Genomic DNA, 13554 nt, shown 5'->3' with positions numbered 1-13554 from the left:
TTGCTTTGCAATTAGTAAACCAGGGAAATTTTGCCGACACGAAATTTATGCCACGCACGATGACATCATCGATCTGGACAAATTGTGAATATTGTGTGTGAACATTTCTCTGATTCATCAAAAAATGCTGGAGTAAATTGTGTATTCCCATATGCTTGTGAATAGAAGAATAACAAAATGTCTTATCCGTACCACATGGAGTCTGATGACTCCTTTGATTACCTTTTTAAGATCGTTTTGATTGGTGATGCCGGTGTCGGCAAAACTTGTGTTGTTCAGCGGTTCAAGTCCGGAACTTTCCTCGAGAAACAACACAGCACTATCGGCGTGGATTTCACAATGAAGTCACTCACCGTGGACGGCAAAAAAGTCAAGGTAAAGATCATATTTGTACCTTGCCTGTAGTGTATTGATTGTTTTTTATTCCCCTTTTAAATTATTTTAAAAGCATTTTGTAGAATGACATTGAACATGTTGAAAATGAGTGAAACTGTATTGTGGGCGGGGCCTTGACTTTTTCCGGGGGGTGGGGGGTGGGTGGGGGGTGGGTGGGTTGCGATTTTTTTTCTCCCAAACGACATCCACATATGGGTGTACGCTATGGCGTTTTGGACTTAACTTTTATAAAAACATGCGAAGAAAATATAAAATTAGAAAAAAAAGTGAATTTGAACGTTATGAAATTCGGACTTTATTTCCCTTTTAAAAAAAATCCTCCCTAGCCTCAGGTTAGAAAAGGAAAAAAACTTGGGTGTAAAACCGATATTCGAACCTGCAACCTCGCGGTGCAAAATCCTACCCTCTATCGACTGAGCTGTCGCACTGCTTGCCAAAAAGTGGGGAAACAAATAATTATATACCTGCGTGCATATCAAAAAAGTATATGCGTAAAAGATATTTTATCATAAAAGATATTTTATCAACCCCAAATTTATGTTGTTTTTAAAGATTTTTAAAAGGTTTTTCGACACTGTCACAGGTTTTGGAAGAGATGCAATGTCTGAAAAGAATCTAAAATCTTCAGTGTAAAGCAAAACAAAAAATGGACACTCTCTAGTGCCTACTCACTTGTTAAGAATATACATGTTTGTAGTAAAATAAGCACATTCTGCTTTTAATAATTTAATTAATTTTTAATTTGCTTGTTTTTCACTTTCTTAATGATTGTCTTCTCCTTAACTCAGCTACAAGTATGGGACACAGCAGGCCAGGAGCGGTTCCGCACCATTACCCAAAGTTATTACCGCAGCGCTAATGGCGTCATCATCGCATATGACATCACCAAGAAGGAAACGTTCAATAACGTACCACGCTGGATTGAAGATGTGCACAAGTACGCGGGAAACTCGGTCGCCCAAGTTTTGATAGGTAATACGTTTTGAGATCAAACTATGGTGAACTACAGATACATGTAGCCCAATTTAGTGGGGCTTTGATAATAAACTGCCTCTGTTGAGCCTCACTGCCGCCTATGGGAAAACATGTGAACATTTAAATATATTGGTTTGAAATATAGACTGATTTGCAGCTTTATTTTTAGCTTGGAAACACAGCAAAGGTAATTTCAATGTAATTTCCAGTGTAAGTTTTGAAATTATCCTAAAATTTCCTCTGGAATTACACAGAAACTTCACATCTTGGAACGCCAAAATTAATTTTCATTTGTTAATTACCAGGTAAACTGCTTTCAAATCTAAAATAAAGCTGCAAAACAGTCTACATTTCAAAGCCTAAAAAAGACAACTTTCCACATGTTTTTCCATAGGCGGTAGTGGGGCTCCATATACAGAGACAGTCCAGTATCTGAGCCCTATTTATTGCAGAAAAACCTGCAACAAAAACCAGTCCAACACTACTCACTTTCTTCAGAAGCTGAATTTATGGTCAGACATTTTCTGACCAAATTTGCCCAAATTAATATTGAACTGATTGATTCTATGAGAAAAGTCTTTCTTGTGTTCATATCAACAGACTATCAATGTGAAAATTGTATGTGAAATGAAATGGCCAAATGTTTTTGAAAATTTTGCACTGAGCCACACCATGAAATTTGTCTCCACATGAAAACTAACAAATGTGCATTTTTAGTTTGTGTACAGGTCACATGCATGTGTGCTGCATCTGTGTACATTGCTGTATTAAAAAGACTCTGATAACAGCTGTGAAACGATCAATTTAATTCCTGTTTTTTGGGGGCCTGTTTGCGGAATCATCGTGTTTTGTTCCCTGGAAATAATCTAGTCATGTTTGACTAATTTTGATAATAATAAGCAAGCTCCAGTGACACTTAAAACAAAACTCTCTCCTTTTGTCAAACATTTGAGCACATGAATGTACCATCTGTGACACTTTTTTACAATATTTATCATTTTTCTATCATCTCCAAAATATCACTGAAATGTTCAACATGCATGCTGCATGCTGAATCTTTGGATCCAGCACAGAGCAAAATAAACATGCGCATGTTTAGTTTGCTCTGTGCACAGAGCAAAATAAGCACAGAGCAAAATAAACATGCGCATGTTTATTTTGCTCTGTGCACGGAGCAAAATAAGCACAGAGCAAAATAACCATGTGCATGTTTATTTTGCTCTGTCCTATAAAGTGTATGTGCCTTTTGGCAATATTTGCCTGTTTGTGGAACACGCTCATGTTTGAGGTTGGAATTCCTCAGGTCTGAGAGCAAAAGTCCCCAAGACTGCATTTGATTGATTTTGTTTATAGCGCCCTCTACTACAATATATTCCGAGTATCATCCGTTGTTCAACGCAGCCCGCTGCGTATTCAATGTCTGATATATACGCACCAGCCAATTGGAGTCGACTTTAGAAACTGTGACGTCATTTCGAACAGAAATGTGGGCCAAGCTGGTCAATTTGGCTGTTATTTTTTTGTAATACGACGGGTTACCACTGAAGAGTCGATAGAAGGTGCCCGCTGAATGGTCAGAATCTGGAGATCAAGACACGGTGTTGTTTTGTATAATTAATCGCTGAATCTGCGCGAATATCATAGACGCTTGTGTGGAAGCGGCTATTCCACAGACTCCTGCAATGGTGGCTTGTCCGCACTTATGTGTATAAGGGGGTGGCTCCTGAATAAAATTCAAATCCAGGCTTTGGCTCAGACTTTACATAGGTATGCTTGAACCTTTAATGGAATTCTGAAAGATACCCAGAAAATGTAAGTTTTGTTTTTCTTATTTTCTTTCCAGGAAACAAGAAAGACTTGGACGAACTGAGACAGGTAGACTTTGAGGATGCCCAAGCCATAGCGCAGCACCACGGCATGTTGCAATGCCTGGAAACCTCAGCCAAAGACTCCACTAATGTAGAACAGACATTCGCCCTCCTGGCGCAAGAACTGAAGCGACGGCACGCGGGCGGGGCTGCATTGGACGGAGGCGACAGTTTAAAACTGAACTACAATGCTAAGAGAGTGGATGGGTGGAACTGCTGCGGTTGATGCTTTGACCTTTGACGGATCTGCGGTGACCTCTGGCACATCAGTGGTGACCTTTGACACATCAGTGGTGACCCCTTACACATTAGTGGTGACCTCTGGCACACCAGTGGTGAACTTTGACCCATCAGTGGTGACCTCTGATACATCAGTGGTGACCTCCGACACATCAGTGGTGACCTCTGACACATCAGTGATGACCTCCGACACATCAGTGGTGACCTCCGACACATCAGTGATGACCTCCGACACATCAGTGATGACCTCCGACACGTCAGTGGTGACCTACACATGAGTGGTGACCTTTGACCTGGTACTGAATTTCAACATGGCTGCTGATCCTTTCATGGCATTGATGTTCTGTCATATTGATGGTGACCTTTGCCATATGTGAACTTTGACATGCTGGTGATGACCTTTTGGCGCCCTCTAACATCAAGAAGAGAAATTTGTTTATTCTAATGATGTACATAAAAATACTGTACCGGTCACAAGGCTAGTTGAAAGTTTATTATGGGATGTTCTGGTGTATTATGGTTAGGCCTACTTTAAGTTCCATGCTTTCTTGTAGAAGACAGTCTAAGAGTAAGAGGTCTACGCGCATTGCTCTTTGGAAAAAATGGTCCCAATTTATGATCAAGGATATGGAGAGAAAGAGGAGTTTCTTGGGGACCAGTTGGCTTGAGAAACTCCAGCTCCAATGCTCATCGGAATTTCAACATTTAACGCTGGATACAAACCTATGTTGTACATAGCGGATCGAAAATGTCGGAGGCCGTGAAACTTGGCCTCAACACGGCCGCCGAAATCATCATATTTTTTTCATATTTTAGTAAATTTTCTTCTTTTTTCAAGTCGATCCTTTGCTTCGTGAATCATTCATTCGAAGCAAAGGATCGACTTGAAACAGAACAAAACTGACAAATTTAAAAAAAAAAAATGATGATTTCGGCGGTTGTGTTGAGGCCAAATTTCACGGCCTCCGCCATTTTCAGATCGCTGGCTACAACATACATTGACCTCCAGCTCTAAATGTTGAATTCCCGATAAGCATTGGAGCTTGATTTTCTCAAGCTAAGGACCAGTAGGCAGCAAGTCGTGAACTTGACTCACAATTGAATTTATTTGACAATTGTTTGACTCACAATGCAATTTTGAAAGAGTTGTCCTTCAGGGCTTGGTTAGAACTACGCATGAACAAACTTCAAAATATTTTGAAATCTTTTTGGAAAGAATTCCATATACGTACGCCACTAGTTTTTCCCTGCAATGACTTATCAGCCATCAGAAGGCGGTAACATGTCCTTAAAAGAGAAATTTAGCAGGGAAAATTTTGAAGCATTTCGTGAGAAGAATTTTTTCAGACCAGTCTCATAGGGTTTGTACACAGAGTGTCAAGTGACGTCCGTGTATGGAATTCTTTCCATATTTTTGTTGAGTAATTTCAACATCATGTGTACGTGTATACATGTTATCTAATCTGTGAAGCAGTGGCAACCCTCCTCCAAAAACACGTACCTGCAATAGTTGCTTTGCTATAAAAAAAGAAAGAAAAGAAACCAAACAAATAGGCCTAATAAATAATTTAATAATGCATTCGTTTGTATAGGGCAAATTCCATGATGAAATATGTTCGAATGCGCTTTCCATGTAAACATTCTAAAAATACACTTAAAATAATAAATTAGGTAACAAAAACAATTCAGACTGTTATAAAAATGCACAGAAATACATTATAAAGTAATAAAAAACTTAAGTTCAAAAGAAGGTAACGAACAAACAAACATTCCCAACAAACAGACAACCAACCAAACAGACACGGCACAACATGACTACACGGCTCACCACACATGCAGTCTCAAAGTTTTTGGAGTACCGATACATAGTGTATCACTAGAACAAAATAAATAGCAAGCTGAAATTTACTATGCATTTAGCAAAGTCATTTTACTAAAGCGCTGTGTGCAGTACTTCGCCAATAACTGAACAAAAGTATTAGTCCGCCATGATACAGTCCACCTAGTAGAGCTTATAGATTTTGTGAAGAGCCACCTAAGTTGAAAATGATGTACATTTATAAACAGTGGTCAGCTAATATCCATTCCACAGCAAATTATTATGAAATATGGTACATTTTTTGTACATGGCAACAACTCGTATGTTATATGTATGAGCATGAGACACACTGACAATTTAAAATGTACCAAATGTTTACTATATTCTTAACAAAAATGGATGTTAAAGCCAGAGTCCATCATTTGCAGCTATCCAAAAAGTAACTGGCGTAATTGTTGTTAAAAAACATACTTGGTTGAAAGATAGTAAGGGGACTAAACTCTCTGTGAAATTATTCTTTCTGGCAAGCTGTCATTTTGAAGAAATCAACAAAAGAAGGCCTTTCCAACGGTGCTTCTTAAGAAGCACCGTAGGAAATTCAAATTAGTAGTTCGTTTTGTTATTCAGCGAAGCGTGCGCAAGCATTGGCACGACGCACACACGTGCACGGTTACTATAATTCGTCGGCTCAGTGAGAACGTGTCTCAGACGCCGAATTCAGGCCCAATTCAAAACATGATTCAGCAACTTTTGATTTGAAATCGAGATCCTAGAATGTTGTTTTTCAAGAAATATACAGCTAAAGCTGAGCTGAAATTTCATCAGGTTAGTTGTTCAGCACCCTTCTTTAGATTTTGAGCATTTTGTTTCTTCAAACGAACAAAATGCACAAATTACAAATGACAGACTTTGCCTTTAAATTTTGTACTGTAACTGCAATTATAAGTGCGTGTGACAGTGAACATAACACATGGTTTGAGGGTTGATAGTTGATATTAGCTCCCCGAGATATTGGAACTAGTCTGTCAACTTCCAATACCGAGGAAAGCTGATATCGACAATCCACCTGAACAAAACCATGTTATAAATTTGTTTTACTGTACCTTATACATATCCACAAAAATTTCATAAAGTTACGCATAAGTTTTCTCCGCAAAATGTTGTGCGTGTGCCCCATCTTTTCACGTAGCTGCTGCATGGTGCTAGGGTGATGTTCACGAGTGCGCACTACGACTGTGTGCTAATTAATTCAACGTTCCACGATTGCTTCGTAAAGCGCATGCGTTGTAGACTAGCTCACTGACATGACCAGTGTGATAGTCTACTACGCATGCATATTTAACCTGTGCGTGAAACCTCGCGTGCCCGCTTGGTAAACAGCTAAAGTAGCGGCTGACATGTGATGGTGAATGAACCAATGAAAACTCATCTCTCGATCATCATGAATTTGTATGAGGTTTAGTAATATAAATTGATCGCACAAATTCACTTTGCTTGTTATGTTTTAGTGTCCATTTTCACCAGTGTTTGAGTTGAGTCCATCACAAGTCCATCACAAGTCCTGCAGTCTCAAGTCAAGTCATAAGCTATTCAAATGTACTGTGATAAAAAGCATTCCTTGATCATTGTTCATTTCCTGTTACTTGTGACTGGACTTGTGAAAATACTTGTGGTTTCTTTTTGATTCGATTTCTTATGGACCTGCCGTTGAATTGACTATACTGATTTGTTGAACAATAATGTCAAATGCCTGACCGTTTTTGCCCTAGTGAAAATGTCTTTGATCAGCCTTTCGCAAAGAAGACTTAAATTTCGTTTTGCATTACATTTTGATTGCCTCATAGTCGGTAGTTGTATCCTAACCGGTGTTAGTGTGTGAATATTCTACAGCTACATGTACATGTAATGTAACTGTCATGAAACCAAAAAAAATTCAGCTCTTCCCACCAAAATCTGCTGGTGTATTCTATGCCGGCTGTACAGATATGCCTTGATGTATGTATTTTACAGGATTAGTCATTTATAAGTGTTACATGTATAAGTTAGTTTCGTTGGAGAGGGCGACAGATCGCTTCTTGGAAGTGAAAAATAAGGGAATTTTTGGCAAAGCTTGGTGGGTCATTCCTTAAATTTGGGGTACAAAAGTGTGAACTTTTTTGTGTGTTCCTGTTATACATGACCAAGGGCAGATCCAGAACAGAATTGGTTTTTTTGGGGGGGGGGGGGGGTGGGGGCAAACAAAAATTTGGTCCCCCAAAAAGTGGGTCCCAAAAATTACGGCGTGGGGTTCAGCGTGAGGAAAAATTTTTGGATTCCAGAATCCAGATGCTCTGTGGTGCGATCTGAGGCAATTTCTGACCACTTTAACCAAATCTTTTTGGGGAAAAGATGGTGGTGTACGAAGTGCCTGCCTTTATTGCGACGTCACTTAAAAAAAAAAAAAAATTGGGTTCGTTGGGGGGGGGGGGGGGGGGGGGGAGGGGGCATGGCCCCCATTGGCCCCCCCGGATCCGCCCTTGCACCTGACCTGTGTAATTTGCCATACAAGTAGTAGAATTGACTTCAAAGTTCAAACCATTGTTGTAGTACTCGTACCCGTAAACATACTAATACTCAAGTACGATTTTTTGGTACTCATACTGGTACTCATGAAAATGTATTCTTACTCCTTCTCATAATCACAAGAAAAACAATACTTATTTATTTGGCAGGTATAATCACTCTTGGAGAAAGAAGGCATTACAAAACCTTTTGTAAATTACAGAATTTTAATACAAAATCTAATACCAGATGTATATATAACGGGGGCCACAAAAATAATTAAACCACAAATTTATGGAATGACCACGGTCCTGCATTTGGATAATGTAGCAGCCGCCAAGTATCGTCAAGCCACAAGGTGAATCAATAGCAGTCTTGGGAACTTTGGCACATTGACCCGAGATATTCCACGCATACCTCACATGCTCTGTATTCAAGCTTATGTGTGTGCATGAGGTGTGCTCGGAATTTCTCCGGTTCGCGTGTCAAAAGTGCCCAAGACTGGATTTGATTGGATTGCATATTGTAAACTGGCTTTCTGCCACTGAGGTAGTCATAGATTTTGCTTACACTGTTTTTTAATTTGGCCATGCCTCAGCCCTTAGTTGTCTTGAAAACACAGCAAAAAATCAGAGAATTTAGTCATTTCACTGTAGCGTCCGAAACCGCCCTGCCTATTACTCACTGTATGCCTAAAACCGCCCGAACATTCTATGGTTTTATTGATTCTTCAGTAAGTAATCACAATGTAATACAATGTAGTACAGTTGCTAATGAGTTTAAAGGTACAGTAAATCATTTGCAGCTATCCAAAAAGTAACTGACACGATTAATTTAAAAAAGCTTACTTGGTTTAAAGATAGTAATGACACAACTCCCTGTGAAAATGTTCCTTCTGGCATGCTGTCATTTTGAAGAAAACAATAAAAAAGAAGGCCATTTCCAAAGATGTGTCAAGTGACACATTTTTGGAAATTTCTGTTAGTGTTAGTAGTTGGTTTGTAATTCGGCAAATCCCTGAAGATGGGTGCATGCAAGTGTTGACACAACGCACACGTGTGCGCAGTTGTTATATTTTGTTGGTTCAGTGTATGATTTTTCGTAGCTGCAATTGGCTAAATGGGAAGGTGTCCAGGACGCTGATTTCAGGCGCAATTCAAAACACGACTCGGCAACTTTTGAATTGAAATCCAGATCCTGGAATATTGTTTTCTTGGAATATACAGCAAATGACAAATAATCTACCCTAGATGTACCTTTAAAGAGAGGTGCCAGAAAAATAGAGTGAGATATATTTGAAGCTGTGGAAAAATGAGGTCATGCTTTCAAAAACTTTCAGTTCACTATGTTTTTTTGTTTTGTTTTGTTTTTTGTTTTGTTGATTATTTACTTTTGTGTCCAATACATGGGCGGTATTTATCAACTTTGCAAGTTTTTATAAACTTCCTAATTTGCAAAAGCTGTCGGTCCATTATACTCAACTCCAAATCTTGGTTTCTCACTTTGTTCCAAAACCGAGTGCTTTTAAGCTTTATTTTCCTTAAAAAAAATGTATTTTTAATGTTAAAAAAGAATCACTTTTGTGGTAAGTTTTTGGCAGTGCTTTCTCCTTTGGGAAACATTATTTTTATCCTGTGAAATAATAAAATAAAGATGCATATGTGTACTTTTAAAAAGTGTTTTGGTCGGAACGTTCCTTCTGATGCCACTTTTGACAACCAGAATTTGATTTTCTCCCCAGGTTAAGCCAAGCTCAAACTTTGACCCGTAGTAAAGTAAATTTTATTTAATTTTTAGGGGGAAGGAGTAGAAACAGTAGAATTTGTGGGGTTTGCATCAAAACTATGTATAAAAACTTTATACACATTTACCAACTTCAAATAGCGCCCTCGTATTGTGTCCACCATACTACAAAAGGCTATACATTGGTATGCTGGATGTGACCCCAGCAGAGATCTAATGTGAAACTGAAAATAAAACAATGCCTGAAACCCTTGGTGGGATATTTTGAATTAAGATCGCATGATGTATTTTTGGGAAAGTTGGCAAGCTTGATCGACAGCTCTATAGATGTTGTGACATTGAAGCCAGTAATAAACCTTTCTCTTTTTCTAGGGGGCGGGGGGGGGGGGGGGGGGGGGGGGAGGGGGGGGAGATTCGACGATTAATTATGCAAAAAAAAAGACTGCGTCCTGACCTCGAGATTTTGACCATTCAGCGGGCGCCTTCTATCGGGTCTTCGGTAACCCGTTTGTCACAGAGTGAATAAATATAAATATTGTAAAGAGAAGAGTGAAGGCCTAGTTTTCTCCGAGTGTCAGTACGGTTCATTGGATGGTGACTATAACCAAGGGTCCATTTCATGGGGTGGGTAAACCCTGGGATGTGACACCGTTGTATTATGAAAACATAGCATCCAAATTGACCAATCAACAGCTTTGTCCATATTTTTGATTGAAATGACGTCACAGTTTCTAAAGTTGACTCCGATTTACAGGCATGCGGGGTCACATAACATTTGCATGTTAGGATATATCAGACTTTAGACTGTGGCTCTTCACACGTGAATGTCTGATCCTAGGATGGGGGGGGGGGGGTGGGGATATCTGGAAAATTACTGATAACGCTCAGCGCCGCTCTTCGACTTGGTTCAAGTCTGGATTTGTTATTTGTACTCTAATGGAGCCAGTACTGGCAAGCATGATCGAGCCGCCGCAGTGGCAAAGGCCGCTATCCAATAGATCAGTCAACTCACGGAGATAGTCTTGGGAATTTTGGCACTCGGACCCAAGAAATTCCAAGTATAACTCGGGAACACTGCATTCAGGCTAATGCAGGTTAATGCAGGTTAATGCAGGTTAATGCAAGCTTGTGTGTTACGCATGGAATTCGTTGTGTTTATGTACATGTATAACTTCTTATAAAATGGCCTCACTTTCACTTCTTCCTCTTGGATCACTACACTACACCCATCCAGTGCAGGACGCAGGATCTAGCCCGGGGCTTGAACCCTTCCAGATCTTCAGGAGTACAGGGATCTGGCAGGTGGGGGTAGACCAGCAGGTGTTTCATTGTCTGTTCCTCCCCACAGTCACACACTGTTTGTCCGTCCTCATGGTATCCCCATTTCTGCAATAACTTGCATCGTCAAATTCCTGTCCTGAGGACCTGATGGTAGAGATTCATTGGGACTGAAGGGAAGCTTGTGTGGCATTGCCTGAAGATGATTGGACCAAAGGGCAGTCCTTCAGTTATGAGCACTGCCATCAAGGGGTTCAACGGAGTGGAGGAAGCTGTCTTGATTTGAGTCTCTTTTTGGCTGGTTAGAGTGGATGGAGAGGGTCATTGTTTTTGTTTTCACTTTCACTGAAGTATGTTCTAAGGACAGGAAATCCATTACTACCCATCTTGCCAACGTTTGGAGAAAAACAAAATTGTAAAAACATCATGCTGTAATGGCACTCCCTCTACTACATTACAAAGATGTCCATTCTTATATAATGGATTTAGAAATTGAAGCTGAAATTATGACAATATTACCATTAAGATTCGCACAACGCACAAGAAGAGGAAAGAAGAGCATTTGCTTTTTAGCCCAATGAGCTTTGTTTTATTCCAAATCTCCACTTACTTCCATGATTAGTATAATTGCTAACATTAAATCTGAACATTCAATGATCACGTATCGTTTACAAAAATTTTCAGATAAAAGAGGAAATCAAGCTAAAAACAAAATTACATGCAATTAAAATTCTCACTGACTAAATGTAGTGAACGACCTTCAGCCACACACTAAGGCACGAGGGTGCTAGAAATAAGGTTGTAATTGAAAACAAGCTTGCTGTTATCATCGCAATACTCTCGTCAACAAAATGTCTCAGCGTATCAAATTCCAAAACAGTCCGAAGTCTTTTATTGCGTATTTGAAACATTTTCTTGTTGAGATCGAATCTTGCAGCCTACTTATAAGGAATGGTTTGAGCTAGACGTCTGGCTGAATATGTTTGGGTGAAGCTTTGCAAAGACAAAGCTTTGTTTTGATCATTTGTGAATATTCAATGAAAATTTTCTAAATTAATTTTTTTATTTTTTTATTATTATGACTCTGCATGCCACTTGCATTTTAAACTCGTCAGCTTCACAACTGAAAGCAAACCGAATAGTAAGTAAAATTCCCCTCGAAAAAGAGGAGAATTTCTCGCAAATATGATAGAATAAATAGATATTTAAATATCGTGTAAACGTCCTGGATTCTCCAAAGTCTGTACAGCTATTTTAAGAAAACAGTGATCGTGGTGAACAACAAAAATACTGTATTTACAGAATGTCAAATTGTACAGTTGTGCTTTACATTTTTTTTTACCAAAACAGAAGAATTTACAATTTATTTCTTTTGAGCGTTTGTACATTATCAGTCTAAAACCTGTTACCTATATGCATTAAAGGAGTTATGTACATAATGTAGAGTTTTGCAAGAATGGCGGACTCCAGACTAGAGTCGTGGGGAGGAGCGGGTACCAGTCTACTCCACCTGAGGCAATTTTACAGAACTATTATTTTGAAAAAAAACTTATACTTGTTTTACAAAGAAATCCCAGTAATTCTGCATTGATTAAAAAATTCTCTGTTAGCCTGGTTTCAGGTTGTTTTCATTAACACAGGGCACAGATTGAAGATAAAACTTACTGCCCTGCTATGGTAAAAAGTGTGTGCTAACAACACTGAATGTTAGTTTCCAAAATAATGCCACAATTCCTTCCTATGGGATCTGCTCATAAGTCCAACAAAATTGCATCCCCTAACCGAATAAAGGCCCATAAGTCCGACGCCTAATAGGTCCGACGCCTCATAAGTCTGATGCCTCATAGCTCCAACGCCTCATAGCTCCAACGCCTTGTAGGTCCGACAAATCTAAACGCCTTGTTATTCCGACGTCGGACTTATGAACAGTGGCGTCGCCAAGGGGGGGCCAGGGGGGGCACGTGCCCCCCCTGGAAGACCTAGTGCCCCCCCGAGTGCCCCCCCGAGTGCCCCCCCGAGTGCCCCCCCATCTGAGATTTGGGTTGGTAAAAAAAAAAATATATATTTTGTTATATTCAACTCCCATCATCTGAGTTGGTTAAATAGCAATTTCTGGAGATATCTTCAGATCGAATTTAGCATCAAATGTGGCACCATTTTGCATCTAGCCCATCCTCCGTATGCGAAAATTTTCCAAAGGGGAGGGGGGCACCCCCTCCCCTTAGACCCCTCCCCCAGGACGGCGATCCGTATCCACCTAAGTGCCCCCCATCAAATGCTGGTGCCCCCCCCCTGTGCCCCCCCAGACTGAAAAGTCTGGTGACGCCACTGCTTATGAGGTGTCGGACTTATGAGGCGTCGGACCTATAAGGTGGAATAAATAAATTTTATTCCTCATAAATGCGACGCCTCATAAGTCCGAAATTTTAGGACTTATGAGGCGTTGGACCTATGAGGCGTCGGACTTATGATACGGCCCCCTCCCTATAGACCATTATCATCTTGATTTTTTCCCCATTCAAATCAATGTAACCAAAGCGAGGCTGGAATGAAAAGTAGTCTGGTTCCTTTTTGCACAAAAAATATTATCATTCAGCACTGTTATTGGATACAGGGAACATGACTGAAATGGTGGCAGCATGATAAAGGTCTATTCCTTTTCAGGATGTGTTGAGGCCGCTTCATAATGTCCAA

The 13554-nt window shown here is 39.8% G+C and overlaps 1 protein-coding gene across 1 annotated transcript; it reads left to right on the top strand.

Moving 5' to 3' along the window:
- Positions 1-21: 21 nt before the first annotated feature.
- LOC119732088 (ras-related protein Rab-43-like) lies at positions 22-4278 on the top strand. The gene is made up of 3 exons (XM_038205476.1): positions 22-375; positions 1185-1368; positions 3215-4278. Exons 1-3 carry the CDS (start codon positions 178-180, stop codon positions 3463-3465), a joined length of 633 nt encoding a protein of 210 aa, XP_038061404.1. The 5' UTR covers positions 22-177; the 3' UTR covers positions 3466-4278.
- The last annotated feature ends 9276 nt before the right edge of the window (positions 4279-13554 follow it).

This window comes from Patiria miniata, unplaced genomic scaffold, assembly GCF_015706575.1.
Source record: "Patiria miniata isolate m_02_andy unplaced genomic scaffold, ASM1570657v1 HiC_scaffold_24, whole genome shotgun sequence".
Taxonomy (NCBI): Eukaryota; Metazoa; Echinodermata; class Asteroidea; order Valvatida; family Asterinidae; genus Patiria; species Patiria miniata.
The sequence above is the reverse complement of the archived record's forward strand: the minus strand, read 5'-3'. Positions and strand labels throughout refer to the sequence as shown.

What these genes read in the sequence shown, in the direction of transcription:
- LOC119732088 (XM_038205476.1), top strand. Translation starts at nt 178, where the DNA reads ATGTCTTATCCGTACCACATGGAGTCTGATGACTCCTTTGATTACCTT. An exon ending in TGGACGGCAAAAAAGTCAAG is followed by an intron (nt 376 to 1,184) that starts GTAAAGATCATA and finishes TCCTTAACTCAG; the next exon opens with CTACAAGTATGGGACACAGC. An exon ending in GGTCGCCCAAGTTTTGATAG is followed by an intron (nt 1,369 to 3,214) that starts GTAATACGTTTT and finishes TTTTCTTTCCAG; the next exon opens with GAAACAAGAAAGACTTGGAC.